The sequence below is a fragment of the Ammospiza caudacuta genome, chromosome 6 (assembly GCF_027887145.1).
Source record: "Ammospiza caudacuta isolate bAmmCau1 chromosome 6, bAmmCau1.pri, whole genome shotgun sequence".
Taxonomy (NCBI): Eukaryota; Metazoa; Chordata; class Aves; order Passeriformes; family Passerellidae; genus Ammospiza; species Ammospiza caudacuta.
This window is the reverse complement of record NC_080598.1, coordinates 14,612,173-14,626,017: the sequence shown is the minus strand read 5'-3', so window position 1 is coordinate 14,626,017 and position 13,845 is coordinate 14,612,173. Positions and strand designations below refer to the sequence as shown.

Below are 13,845 nucleotides of genomic sequence, written 5' to 3'. Positions count from 1 at the left end.
GCCAAATTCACTTTAAGTACTGAGTAGTCTTTGGTTTAAATGTAAAGAACTCTCCTGGGTTGAGTCATGAAATTGGGTTTATTTTAGATATAAATGTGAATTAATGCTCAGCTTGGTTAAAATGCTTAATGCTTTAAAAAACATCAAGAACAGGAATTTCAGCTGTTTTGGGGAGAACTCACTGAAATTAAAGCAGATGTCATTTTCTTACAGACTTTATTTTGTACAAATTTATACGTCACTTGTGGATACAAGTGACATTCAGGTTCATTTTCTAAAATGGCTGTTTCAGGCTTCTTTAGTCACTATGTTTTCAGTGAAGTGCTGAGAGGCAAATTTTGGTTAAATGCCCATTGCAAAATAATTTATAGAGGGCTTGATCCAAAGTTCACTTCAGACTGGTAGAGCTTTTGATGATGATGAGTTCCTAAAAGTAATCTTAACGAGAATGAGTGTCTATGACTGCTCTTGGTTAGCACCTGTATGTGTGATTTTGCTGCTGACTTTTGTAGTTATTGCTTTTCCTGTGAGCAAATAATTAAATATCATTTTGATGACAGTAGTGGGAAGAGGTAAAAACTCAATGGAATGCACAGCACATGGCTTCTTCAGAAGGCAGAATAAATATTTGTCCACATAATTGCAGTTTATCCTTCTGAAGGGAAAGAGAAGAATCATGGAAATAAATAAAACAATAAAAAATAAAGAATCTAAGAATTTCTAAACTGTTACCTAGAGATCTGCTGCTCTGTCGGGTAGAATGAAGAGCTTGCAAAGAATGAAAGAGTAAATTTTACTCATCAACATTGCTGAGTGGAATAGCAAGCCCAGCTTTTGCTGTTGATATTTGATGAGTGCTGTGATTGTGTGTTGGTTTCTGAGTGTCCTGGCTTGTGTGCTGGTGCCCTGCTGACACTCTTTGTGTCACCCTTTGCTGAGTGCTGTGATTCTGGTTGGTTGCTGAGTGTCCTGGTTATGTGCTGGTGCCCTGCTGACACCTTTGTGTCACCCTTCGCTGGGTGGTGGTGTCCCTTTGTGTCACCCTTTGAGTGCAGTGGTTCTGTGTTGGTTGCTGAGTGTCCTGGCTGTGTGCTGGTGCCCTGCTTGACACCCTTTGTGTCACCCTTTGATGAGTGCTGTGGTTGTGTGTTGGTTGCCGAGTGCCTGGCTGTGTGCTGGTGCCCTGCTGACACCCTTGAGTGTCCTGGCTGTGTGCTGGTGCCCTGCTGACACCCTTGAGTGTCCTGGCTGTGTGCTGGTGCCCTGCTGACACCCTTGTGTCCCCAGGGTACGGGCTGAAGAGCCACGTGCGCACGCACACCGGGGAGAAGCCCTATCGCTGCACCGAGGAGAACTGCACCAAGTCCTTCAAGACTTCAGGAGACCTGCAGAAGCACATTAGGACACACACAGGTACCCTCAGCACACATCTTTGTTCATTCACCTCGGTGCATTTTTAGTTCTTTCTCTTTCTTCATTCTGTGACTTTATACTGACAAAATCAGCCTGTATATATTCTCTTTCTGAAGCCCAGTGAGCTCAGCAGCATTTCAGCATGGTAAGCATTAAATCTAGCATGCTTTTCTTGGAAAAAGTGCTAAAGCATTCACACTACTATGGCAAATGCACTAACTTTTAGCAGTGCCTCACTTACATTGTCACTGAGTCACTCATTGCTTTTACAGTTTCATCTGCAGCTGTAACAGAACAAGGAACTTTTCCTCAGTAATCTGTCTTGCCTTTTAGAAATGGCTTCAGTGTTCCTCAGTTTTGGTGCTTTAATATAACTCGCATGCCAGCTCCATGACAGTTGATATTCTGAGCTTGTTATCCTCATTTTCCATCTCTTCTTCCAGCAGAAAACCAAAATGTCAGAATTTTCTATGACAATTGTTTTCTGTCACAGAAAACCAACAGCTATTAAAACTTGCAAAGGCACAAAAAAGAAAATCTTACATTTTGTCTAAAAACATTAAATTGAAAGCCAAACCACAAATTCTAGACAGCACACACTACACTCTGCAAAACTCTGTGGCTGCACACACGTGTAAACAAGATTGCACAATGTCTCCTTTGTGCCTGTGATCTTCAAGTAAAACAACCCCTAAATGTAGGAAGGACAATCTATCACTTGCTAACCCATTCCATTAAATATATTGATGTCTGTGCTGGAGCGCTGACAAGCTTTTCCACTGAACTGTCTGAATCTGTGAGTCAAGAAGAAACAATAAAAGAAGTCGGGGTTTGGGGTTTTTTCAAATTAGAAATAGTTAAAATATGGCAGGATGGGATGTACATATAGGCAATAAAAATTGTAAAAACTCAGCATTACATTAGGATATTTCTGCTTGTTTGGACTTCCATACATAAAAAGATTATGTTGGGATTAGTACTGTCTTGATTTTTAAACATCAGTGTGAACACATCTCAGCTCTAGAAGAGGACTGTTGATATGCACTGCATCAAGTACAACTATGAACTGAAAGGTTTCCTATCTGTGGACTGTTTTCTTTCCTTTTTTATGGCCACAGAAGGCGTGAGGTAATTTAATCTGTTTAGCAGTTGAGATGAAAGATTTGAGCCAGCCCTATGTAACCTACCCACCTGAACAGTATGAGTAATAGAATCGTACTCTCCCAGCAGAGCAGGGGCCAGGGGTGTCTCATTTTAGATTTATGAGTTTCCAGGAAGCTGAAGAATGAGAGGAAAAGTGCAGCACCAGCTCTGTGCAGGTGGATGGAGCAGCGTGTTCTCACGCCTTTGCAAGCTGCAGCAGGGCAGGGGGCAGCTCTGGGCTCTCCCACCCCTCAGAAACCTTTCCCTTCTTTAGGAGGCACATCAGGGTCAGCACTTCCTTCACTTTCTGCCTGTTTTAACCAGAATGACTTCTCCCCCCATCAAACGCTTGCCTTGGCTTCCTCCATGAGCTCCCCAGACACGCAGCTCTGGCATCGGGAGAGCTGCTGTGGATGGTGCTGCAGAGGGGTACAGCCTCAAGGCTTTGCATTTCTAGAGCTGGAATTCGCTGTCACCTGGAAACAGGTCGCTTAGCTGGGAAGTACATTAGAATTTGAAAAGGCCCCTCCAGGGACCGGTCTGGTGACATTCCTGCGGGCATTGTTTTGGAGGATCTGTCCTGGTTTCTGGTGCAGGGTCTGTTGCTGGGTGGGGCTGGCCCTGCTGCTTTGGGACTGTCTGGGGTCCTGGCTGCAGCGAGGATTAGGGGAGCCATGGTAACACAACACTGAGGTGTTCGGGGAATACACACTGCCTTGGCAGGAAGCTGCAAAACCTTCCCAAACAGCCGCCCGAAGGAGTGAATTGTAGTTTCCTCTGCCAAGGAGCGATTTGCTTTGGAGTTTTGTGGTATTACTGTCTATCAGGACTTGTTCTTTTATTTCTAATTACCTACAATTGTATCTGTAGTGGTGTTCTGCTCTTGCTCTCAGATTCTGCTCTTTGATAAGCAGCTCAGTGTGTAGAATGTACTTGGCTCTAGAAGTGGGAAATTACCCCAGGACATCCTGTCAGTGGCTCCAATGTCTCCAAATTTCACCCCCCTTGCTCTCCTCCTCTATGTGCTTTGGTAGATCTGAAAGGTCAGGGTTATTGCAGTATTATTGGTTGGCCTTGGCTGCGATTCATGGTGAAATGCTGTGGTGCAGTGATGTAAGTTACTGTGCTTAAAATTATATTGCACAAAAAGACTTTAAAAGAACCTGTATTTGTGATTTGCTCTGGTCTGGGGGTTTGAAACTTGAGTTTTATGGCTGCTTCTCTTTAGAAAGTTTCTTTTTTAAGGTTAATACTTTCTATAACAAGTTTTATTAATGCATGTTTATCCTGGTTATATGTTAAATCATGAAGTTTTATTTGTTAACAATTGTCAAATTGTCAAAGAATTAACAATTGTCAAATATCAATGGTATGATACACTTGGTTTGGAGAATATATATATGGATTGGGAAGGTTGTTAAACAGTTGCTAGATTATGGTCAGTGTGCAAGCTAATCCAAGCAACTGATTCTGTGCATGAATCAGTTCTGTTTTATACTGTTAAAGTATAAAACAGTCTGTTCTATACATGTTAAAGTTTTAATCTAAATGCTTCATAATTTAGTTTACAGACTGTATGGTTTTCCTGAATTTTATTCATTTTGGCTAAACTAGAACACTCCACAGTGGCATGTTCATGGTATTTCTGACTGAGGATCTCACAGATAAAATTAGGTAGCTTTAGGTTCCTACATTCAAGTCTAAGTGTAACTTGGGATTTTCATTCTTTTGTAACCTTTGCTTGTGCACCTTTTCTTGTCTTCTTTTTCAGGTGAAAGGCCTTTTAAGTGTCCCTTTGAAGGATGTGGCAGGTCATTCACAACATCTAATATTAGAAAGGTTCACATCAGGACACACACGGGCGAGAGGCCTTATTACTGTACAGAGCCAGGATGTGGGAGAGCTTTTGCCAGTGCAACTAATTATAAGAATCATGTGAGAATACACACAGGTACATGAGTGATTTATTGTACTTTGAAGTGGAATCTGCTTGGGAGAGGCTGTGTCATTCTCCTTGTGAACAATGTTTTGGTGTGCTGTAATTGGGTATAGTCATGTTTTATGACTTGGCTTGGTAATTCTGTTTGGGTGTCCTCTCCCCTCAGCTGAGGATATTTAAGCAGTTAGATTTCCCACCTTGCTGTCAAGGCAGAATCATTTTGGTGTGGATACAAAGTTTTTTAAACTGGGCATTGAGCTGAATCCTTAATATGATTCTGGGGCTTGCCTCCCTTGTGAGCTGTTTCTTAAATAAATACCACTAAAGGACAAGTCTGAGCTTAACTTTGGCTCACTGTTATGAGTCACCCTTTCATCCCAGCTGTATTTTCCTTGCTGCTGGAACTGTGGTCAAAACTTCCTTTTTCATAGTCTAGATGTGAAAATACTTATCTAGTATTTTCAGAATACTTATTTGGTGAGCAGAATACTTATTTGGTGAGCAGAAATAATAAGCACAAATTTGAAGATTCTAAAATGTAAAAGCCAGTGATGATAGGCAAATCAGCTTGGCAGCATTATGTATGTTATAGAAACACAGACAAAGTTCATAGAGCAACATTTTATAGCTTAGTTTATATTTTTTGTTTACAGTGTAATTTGGACACTCATTCCATTGATTTTTAAATGGAAGGTTTATGAAACCATAATTGTTTATACACATGCTTCCTATGGATTTCCTCAGAGCTTTCAATACTCAAGTGATACTAGTCAATATATCTGATCATTGAAGAAAACTAAGGGGCTTCCAGTAATAAAAGAACAAAATTCTCAGTACAATGACAATAATGGCAGTTTTCAGCCTGTATCATTCAGCCTTCATCAGAAGGATGTTTTAGATGGAATGATAGGGAGAAAAATGGGCCAAATTTACTGGCAGTAATTCTTAAAGACAGTAAGATGTAGCATTGATAAACTTTGTGAGGTTGAACTTCTCTGTTGCCTTTGAAATGAAAGTATGGTTGGCAATGAAGGTTTGTCCTCAAATATCATTTGCTGGCAATTTTTCCTGTGCATCCTTAATAAAGTTAACTTTATCCTTTTTGTTTTCCCACACAGGGGAGAAGCCCTATGTGTGTACAGTTCCTGGCTGTGACAAACGTTTCACAGAGTATTCCAGTTTATACAAACATCATGTTGTACATACTCATTCCAAACCCTACAACTGCAATCACTGTGGGAAGACCTACAAGCAGATCTCTACCCTTGCTATGCACAAACGGACAGCACACAACGACACAGAGCCCATTGAGGAAGAACAAGAGGCTTTCTTTGAGCCACCTCCAGGTTAGAATTGCAGCCTTTGAATCTCTAGTTGGGGGATGGTATTTTGCTGGGGGATTTTGGTAGCCAAGGAAATGAAAACATAGATAAAAATTTAAAGTACTTAATAAAGATATCTTAATTTCTCTGTAAGACTTTTTAGGGTGGTAGGCAACTTGTAAACAGAAATTGCATGGTAATTGGCCAGAAAATAAACTCATTTATAGCAGTCATGGGGTTAAGAGAGAAATTTGAGTTGAAATCTCAGCAAACCTGCTAAAAACATGAATGTGGCTAAGGAACCAGAGAGACTCTAAGCAGATTACAACTTACTGGACTTTTGTTAGGGATTTTTCAAAGAGTGTGTATATATATAACACCATGGCTGGTGACAATCTTTTGAGTAAAGGCTCTGCCTTGAGAAAAAAAAAATCTGTTTCTGCAGTACAGTGATAGGGGCTGGCTTTGCTGTGGTTTAGAGCAGTTTCTGTAAACTGTCCTAGAGGCAGAGATGGAAAGGAGCTGCTGGGCTGCAGCACTCCCCAGAGTTTGCTGCTCATGGTATCATGAGTATTGAATCCTGTGAGTATAAAGGATCAGACTGAAGGAAATACTGTGAAAGGACAAACACCACTGTCAAATTGTGATTTTTGGATGTGCCTGAAGATCAGAAATATCCCCACAAACTGTTTGGGTTTGCAAAGTTGTTTTGCACCATGTTCGTGGGAAACTGCACTGAACACCTCAAGCAGACTTGCTATAGCTTAATTCCTTCCTTTAAAGGAATGATAACATTTATTTGCTGAGGTTAAATATTTATAAAGATAATGAATTTACTTTAATCTTCACACAAAGGCATGTCACTAGATTCTTCTGTATGTGGTTAATTAATAACTTAAAAAAAAAAAATCCAGTTGTGTTTGCATGGAGTCCCTTGCATGGAGATGTTAACATTTAATGAATAAATTAGAAATGTTTATCACATTTTGATATTTGCTTACAAACTGAATGTATATGTAGTATTTATGTGTCTTTAAACTGATTGCTAGAAGATTATACCCCATGTTCCCAAAAAAAGACTTTCTGACTTGCTTCTGGTATCTTTCCTTCTTTTATTTTTCTCATCTTTCCACTATTTTTTTCTGTTGGAGTGTTTAAAACCTTCAGACAAGACTGGGACTTGTCATTGGCTCTCCTGAGAGCATTTAGAGTATGGAAAGTAACCTCTTGCCTCTTTGTATCCAATAGGTCAAGGTGAAGATGTGCTCAAAGGCTCCCAGATCACCTATGTGACAGGTGTAGAGGGAGAAGATGTCATTTCTGCACAGGTTGCAACAGTCACTCAGTCAGGATTAGGCCAACAAGTAGCACTCATATCCCAGGATGGAACCCAACATGTAAGTGACTCAGTGTCACCTGCTGACAAAACCAGGCTGAGAATTGAGGCACAGGTTGTAGCTTCTCCATGGGCTCTCTGAAATCACACAGGATTCTGGATAAACGTTGGTGGAAAGAAGCTTCTTTGGAGCTGTGTAGGGATATCTTTAGGGATGTGCTCCTGTGGAGTACCTAAGTGAAACCACATATTTTGACACATTAAACTGTAAAGTTTTCCAGAGTTAGGGGATTGATCTGTCCTTGTTATCTTTGTCACTCTGAAAAGAACTTTTTAAACAACTGCTATATATACAGCCTGTTTCTGAGGCTTCTCACAATTCCCAGATTATGCTGTTAATGTCTGATGGGCATCTTCACTGTCTTGGCTGCACACACTTTGGGGGGTTGAGGGGTGGGGGAAGTCTTTGCAGTCCAGGTGCTTCCTTCACAAGCAGTTTGGTTGGTAATGTGCAGTTTCTAACATAAACTAAAGGATAAGGAATCCTTTGATATTATTTTCCACTTGAACATTCCTATGGCTGTCTTTTTTTAATGTTTTCCATGGATACATGTTTTTAAGGATTTCATATGAAATTTCTTTGGAAGGGGATTTCAACACAACTCTCTTGATTCACTGTGGCAGTGTATTGAAGGCTTTTGGGAAAAAAAAATCTGTATCAGCTGGCAGGGCAACTGAAGTACCAGTAATATATGAAAGATATATTCTGAATTCAGACTGAAATAAAATATCCAAGAGGCCTGTTACATTGCCAGGACATTGGAAATTCAGCAATACTAAGTAACTGGTAATTTTTACCCTCTAAAATGAAGGCCTGCAGAAGCCTTGACACAGAATTCTTATATTTAAATTATCGTTCAGCTTGACTTCAGTTCTGGGATTTATTAACTTGTAAATCAGACATCAAATTATATATCTGATACCTTAATGCATTTGTACTGGAGACATCAGTAATTTATGTCATTAATTAGTTATGGATTGTTTATTTGTGGCTTAAATTCTAAGCCCTCATAGGGCTGTTTAGTATTTACATCAAGATCAAAGTATGTCAGGTGGTACAAACTTAAATCCCACTGACCTCTGTGGAAGACAGATGCATAGATAATGTGTTATGCTGTTATTTGGGATAACATGGAGTTGTGGGCTCTGGGATTAGGCTTGCATCCCCTCCTCTTCCTGAGGGCCATTTTCTGTTCTGTGAGCAGGTCAGTGTGTCTGAAAGGTCAGAGCTGTTGGATCCCAGCCAGTGGGGCAGAGGGAATGAGGCTGGAGCAGCTCTGAGCCCTTCCCTGCCTCAGGAGCTGCTGTGTGTTGCAGGTGAACATTTCCCAGGCAGACATGCAGGCCATCGGCAACACCATCACCATGGTGACACAAGATGGCACCACCATCACCGTCCCTGCCCACGACGCCGTCATCTCCTCGGCCGGCACGCACTCGGTGGCCATGGTCACTGCAGAGGGCACCGAGGGACAGCAGGTGAGGACACTGCCCTGCACTCCTGCTCCTGTCCCCTCAGGGCTGGTGGCAAAGGGGCCCTGAGCCACCACACTGCTGGCACTGATGCAGATTTAGCTCAGCAGTTTCCAGCACCTGGCCCACACATCCCCTCCTAAGTGCTTGATGTGTCCTACCCAGGGCTGTACATCTGCAGGTTTTAATGTTTTAAAATGTTTTAAAAACAAGGAGGCACCAAGAAAAAAATCTGAGGTACCATTCCAATGATTCATTTAGGTGTCTGTAAAATAACACCTAGAAATGCCAAGCTTTTCCCCCAAAGTTACACAGTAAATGTGTGACAGAACTAAGTATAGAATCCAGTATGAACTATAATTTCATTGGTTAATATTATGGGACTGTAATTTATTTGGCAGATGGGAAACATTTGTGTAAGTCTATATCTGTGGGTTGGTTTTTAATGTACAGATAAAACAGCTAACTTTTTAGTACAAATATGATGTTATCTTCAAGTTGAAATTCATTCAACTGTTCTAAAATTGCACCACATGAAAATAAAGATAGTTATTAATCTCTGTGTAGATAATCACAGGTCTGTAGGTGCATTTATTGAATTGCTGCAGTCCTGAGGATATTTATATTTTAAGAGCTAGTACTAATTTGGAGAGCACAATTATGGCAACTTTTGTTTTGCACAATACAGTTATGCTGATGAGTGATCCCAGCTTTGAAGGCAGTGGTGGTAGGAGGTGAGGGGCAGAACAGATGTGCCAGGCAGGTGACTGTGTCCCTTTGTCCTGAAGGTTGCAATTGTGGCCCAGGACCTAGCAGCATTTCACAGTGCCTCCTCAGAAATGGGACACCAGCAGCATGGACACCACCTAGTGACTACAGAAACCAGACCTGTCACATTGTTGGCCACATCCAATGGGACACAAATTGCAGTACAGGTAAGATGGGGAGAAATGGTTTTTTTGGAGTGTTTGTTTCTTCTAGAGCTAGAAGCTACCTAGTCAGGTAACAAAATGATTTGAATAACCTTGGTTTCCTGAAAAAAAAAATAGCCCACAACTAAACTATCACATATTTAAAATAATATATAGGGTTAGGAAGAGGAATAAACAGTATCTGATTTTCCAAATCTACTTGTAGAACTCAGAAATAAGGGGAAGGCTGGGGGAGGTCTAAACTTCAAGTCAACCAAGTAGTTCATGGACTCACAGGTTTTCAGTGAAAAAGTGCTTTTGTTCATCCTTCAGCTTTGCATATAGGATTGACACATATAAATCCAAACCCTCAAGGATAAATTGCTATGAACTTATAAAATTAGCAAATTTGTTATTTGAACCTTGAAATGCTAATAGCAAAATAGGGCAAACAGTTATAAAGAAAGATTAATAATCAGAAATCTCTGGAAATAGTGACCTTGTGTAATGTGCCAAACCAGCACAGTACAAACAGTCTCTGTAAATAGTTCCTCACATTGTTCAAACACTGTCAGGAAAAGGTAATTTCTAGGTATGAAAGAGCTCTTAAGAGCTCAGATTGAAAGGAATAGTATTAATATCCTCAAGCAGAAACAAGAGATTGTTATTTTACCCTTTGTTAAATGGAAAGTAGCAAGTGAGATGCTGTTGAAAGTTGAGAGGCCCTGAATTCTGAACCCCTCTCTTTTGAGCTAATTTGGCACTAATGAAAACTGCCTGTAAGAGAAACCATGTCAGAAGGCAATTTTTGCATGAGGAAAAGAAAAAAGTAGCTAAAAGGGTCCTTTGAATGAAAGGAAAACAGGCACTCTCTGCACAAGCCCCTCTTCTGTTACCAGCAATGGAGCATTAACTTAGGTTGCTTTACATTAATTAAACTTAAAATACACAAATAGAAGAGAGGGATTTTAAAATTAAAATAGTGTTGATTATTCCTGAGAGTTTGATTTGCTTTTCTCTTGTACTTCAATACTAACAAATCAATCCATTTGGTTTCTAAGTCCTGGTAAAGCCAGTAGCCTGATAGTCCTATTGAAATCCTAACGAGGTGCAAACAGAGCTCTTGATTTGAGTGGATCCTGAATGTGATATGCAGCGACTGTAAAATAACAAGTGATACCTAGGATTGTCTCATTAGGTCAAACAATTTGGTTTTACCTTTCACACTCTCATATGTGTTTCTTCTGAGCCAATAGGTAACGACCAGCTTTACATTTTTTTTGTGAGGCTGAGGTTGTCCTCAGTGTTCCCATAAAGACAGTATAAAACTCCATGGATTCCTTCCCAAAATTGTGTCAAGTTGTATTTATTCAGGGTTGCTTATCTTACTTCTGGTAGTACCAGATAGTTTAGAGAGGAAATTAATTGTAGACTCAAACAGTGTCATCACAACAGCTTTTTTATGCAGTTGGGATTCCGCAATAAATGAACACTTTTTTAATAAATTAATGTCAGATGGTGTTCCAAAGAGCTGACTTTCTGTTAAGAGAGTTAGGAAAAATGAAGATGTTTGCTTGCTTTACCAGTGATAAAATGAAATGCAACAGCCACTGGGACTTCTGTGCCTGGTCTGAACTTTGTAATATCTGCCAAGTAAAATATCACCTACTTTGTGGGTCATGAAGTGTGTTTATCATGCAGCAGTTCTTTGAAGCACATGTATTTGGTGGTTACACATAAACTCAGTGTAATCTCCTAGCAGCAGCTATCTTAATTGTCAAGCTGATTAGATAGCTGCTGGTATATATTATCATCCAGGAGAGGTGTGACAATACTGATCACACTTATTTGGGCTGAAGTACTGTTTGGTATCTAGATCTTTGCTTTCAGAACTTTTTGGATGCATTTATTATCTAAATGTAACGTTTTGGATTTCTTTCTGTTTGAATGTGTTTGTTTCAGCTTGGAGAACAACAGTCTCTGGAAGAAGCCATTAGAATAGCCTCCAGAATACAACAGGGGGAAACACCAGGGATTGATGATTAACTTGTAAAACTGCTACCAGAACAATAGAGTGAAAGGTATTTTATTTTCAACCAACAAAAGTCCATGCCAGCAACAGCCCGTAAAAACTTTGAAGTCCCCCACTCACTGATACTGTGTACACATTTTATGCAAGAGTGAAGAACATTTTCTAAGTTTTGTGTACATAACCCTTGGAATGGACTGACATCATCTACTTCCAACCGTTGCATTCAGGAATATGGAATTAGGATTATATAGTAAACTTCCTTGTTATCCTTTCATCAGATTTCAGACTGGTCTACAAGCAAGTAAAAAATAGAAGTATTGGAATTAATTTTTAATGTCATGTACAAATAATGAAGGCATTACTGAAGATTTCAGCTGTTTAAATAACCATTTCAGGAACCCTTACAAGTAATAAAGGCAACAAAGCCTTTTTAAATTGCATTCCATTAATGGAAAAGTCTTGGATTTTGAGCCTACTACTGTAAATCTTCGTATTTTGATTTGTTTCATACAGATTTGAATACTCTTTAGATTATCTACCCCATCTCATTCATTGTAAATACAGACTGTTAATGCTGGAAGTGCTAATTATATTATCTTTAAATTGGATTATGTACAAAGAACTGGTTGTTGAATATTAAAGAAAGTAAATCTAATGATTTTGTTTCTTTACATATTTTACTTAAGATGTTACTCTTGAATTATTATGCAATAAACTATAGCAAGATTGTATTGTTTAGATAGGACGATATTGTCATGTGACATACTGTTTTACTTCTTACTGAGACTGAAGTTCAAATTATTTATTTACGGCCTTGTATAAATTTTTCCAAAGTTTATTTATCATAAACTGAATTTTTTGGCATTAATTTTGATCATAATCCACTATAGTGTATTAAGCAAATACTGGTAATAGTTATTTCAGACATTCTAAAACACTACAAGAGTGATTTTTCACTAAAAGGTGACGTTCCCCATTTTCAAGTGAACTATTTTCAAATGGTGCATTTGCAGCAAAAGTCCAAGTACTAATAGTTGTTTTCAACAGTTCTGAGTGCCTGCTGCTACCATTCAATACCTAGGATGTGCTTGATAATCAGTGCTTTTGAAAATCAGGACACAAGTTACTAGGAAAAAGGGATTAATAATGATGTAAGTACAATGCTTCTCTCCAACTATCATTCTGTAAAGGAAAAATCCGTTGTAGATATGTCTAAAATATACAGCAAAATGTAACTTTCCATTTTTTTTATATGAAGAAGTGTTTTTACTCTTGTCTTGTTAGAAAGCTGGTTAAGCAAGTTAAACATTTTTGGCTTCCTGTAAGATTCAGTGCTTATTTTAGATTAGTGTCAAGAGCACTTCTGAAACTGAAGCCTCACCTTTAGCTTTCTCAAGGGAAGGATTGAACAGCCTCTGGACAAAATCTCTATTAAGGAATCCCAAGTATTGTGAGGTGCACGTCCTACATGAAAAAATAAAGTCCATAACTAAGTTCCTTGAGGTGTTTGACCTCAGAAAGGCCAAGTTTGAATAGAATGAGCCAATTTATTGTGAATTACTGTATCAGTGTGGGTTGTAGCATTTTATGTTTTCTACACAGAAGCAGTGAGAGAATACAGTACTGTGGGATAGATGGGGACAAAGGAAAGGCCATTCTCTGCATAAATTACAAAGTAAAACTTGAAAACATATAGGTTGTCTGTAACTTTTGTATAGGATTGAGGTTGCTTGCTCACTTAGGTGCCAGTTTTCCTGAAATGTTGTAAATCTTGATATCCCATGGAGATAAATGTACTATGCAAGGAGGATTAATTGCCTGTCAACTAGATCAGTTTCTTAGTACTTATCACCTTTTAGAAATTAAAGTTGTATCATTTGATGTGAATGTTCAAGGTTTTTTTTTTCCTTAAATTTCCTTGCTAATAGTTTCTGAAAATGGTGGCCAGAACGGTGACTTTGACTTAGCAAAGAAATAACTTCAGTTCTTATTTCTTTTCATCTCCCAGAACATTTCCTGACCCCTGTACAAATGTGAGTATTCTTTTTCTTTCATACAAGTTGGTTTGCTGCAAGGTGTTCATTCACAACCAGCTCAGTCAGGAAACCTGTAGTATTTTAAAAATTATTTCTGTGACTGTTACCTTATCAGTTACTCTTGCAAAACTCCCAAGTCAAAGGTGGTGCTCCCATGTTTTGCTAGCTCCCTCGACACAA

The 13,845-nt window shown here is 39.2% G+C and overlaps 1 protein-coding gene across 3 annotated transcripts in view; it reads left to right on the top strand.

Moving 5' to 3' along the window:
* The window catches only part of ZNF143 (zinc finger protein 143), a 38,209-nt gene extending 24,699 nt beyond the window's left edge, over nt 1-13,510 (top strand). For all 3 annotated transcript variants that reach the window (XM_058806527.1, XM_058806525.1, XM_058806526.1), the window contains 7 exons: nt 1,288-1,413; nt 4,328-4,507; nt 5,614-5,841; nt 7,066-7,214; nt 8,531-8,692; nt 9,475-9,621; nt 11,560-13,510. In XM_058806527.1, coding sequence (XP_058662510.1) covers nt 1,288-1,413; nt 4,328-4,507; nt 5,614-5,841; nt 7,066-7,214; nt 8,531-8,692; nt 9,475-9,621; nt 11,560-11,643 — 1,076 coding nt within the window. In that variant the 3' untranslated portion in view covers nt 11,644-13,510. The remainder of the gene's footprint in view (nt 1-1,287; nt 1,414-4,327; nt 4,508-5,613; nt 5,842-7,065; nt 7,215-8,530; nt 8,693-9,474; nt 9,622-11,559) is intronic.
* The last annotated feature ends 335 nt before the right edge of the window (nt 13,511-13,845 follow it).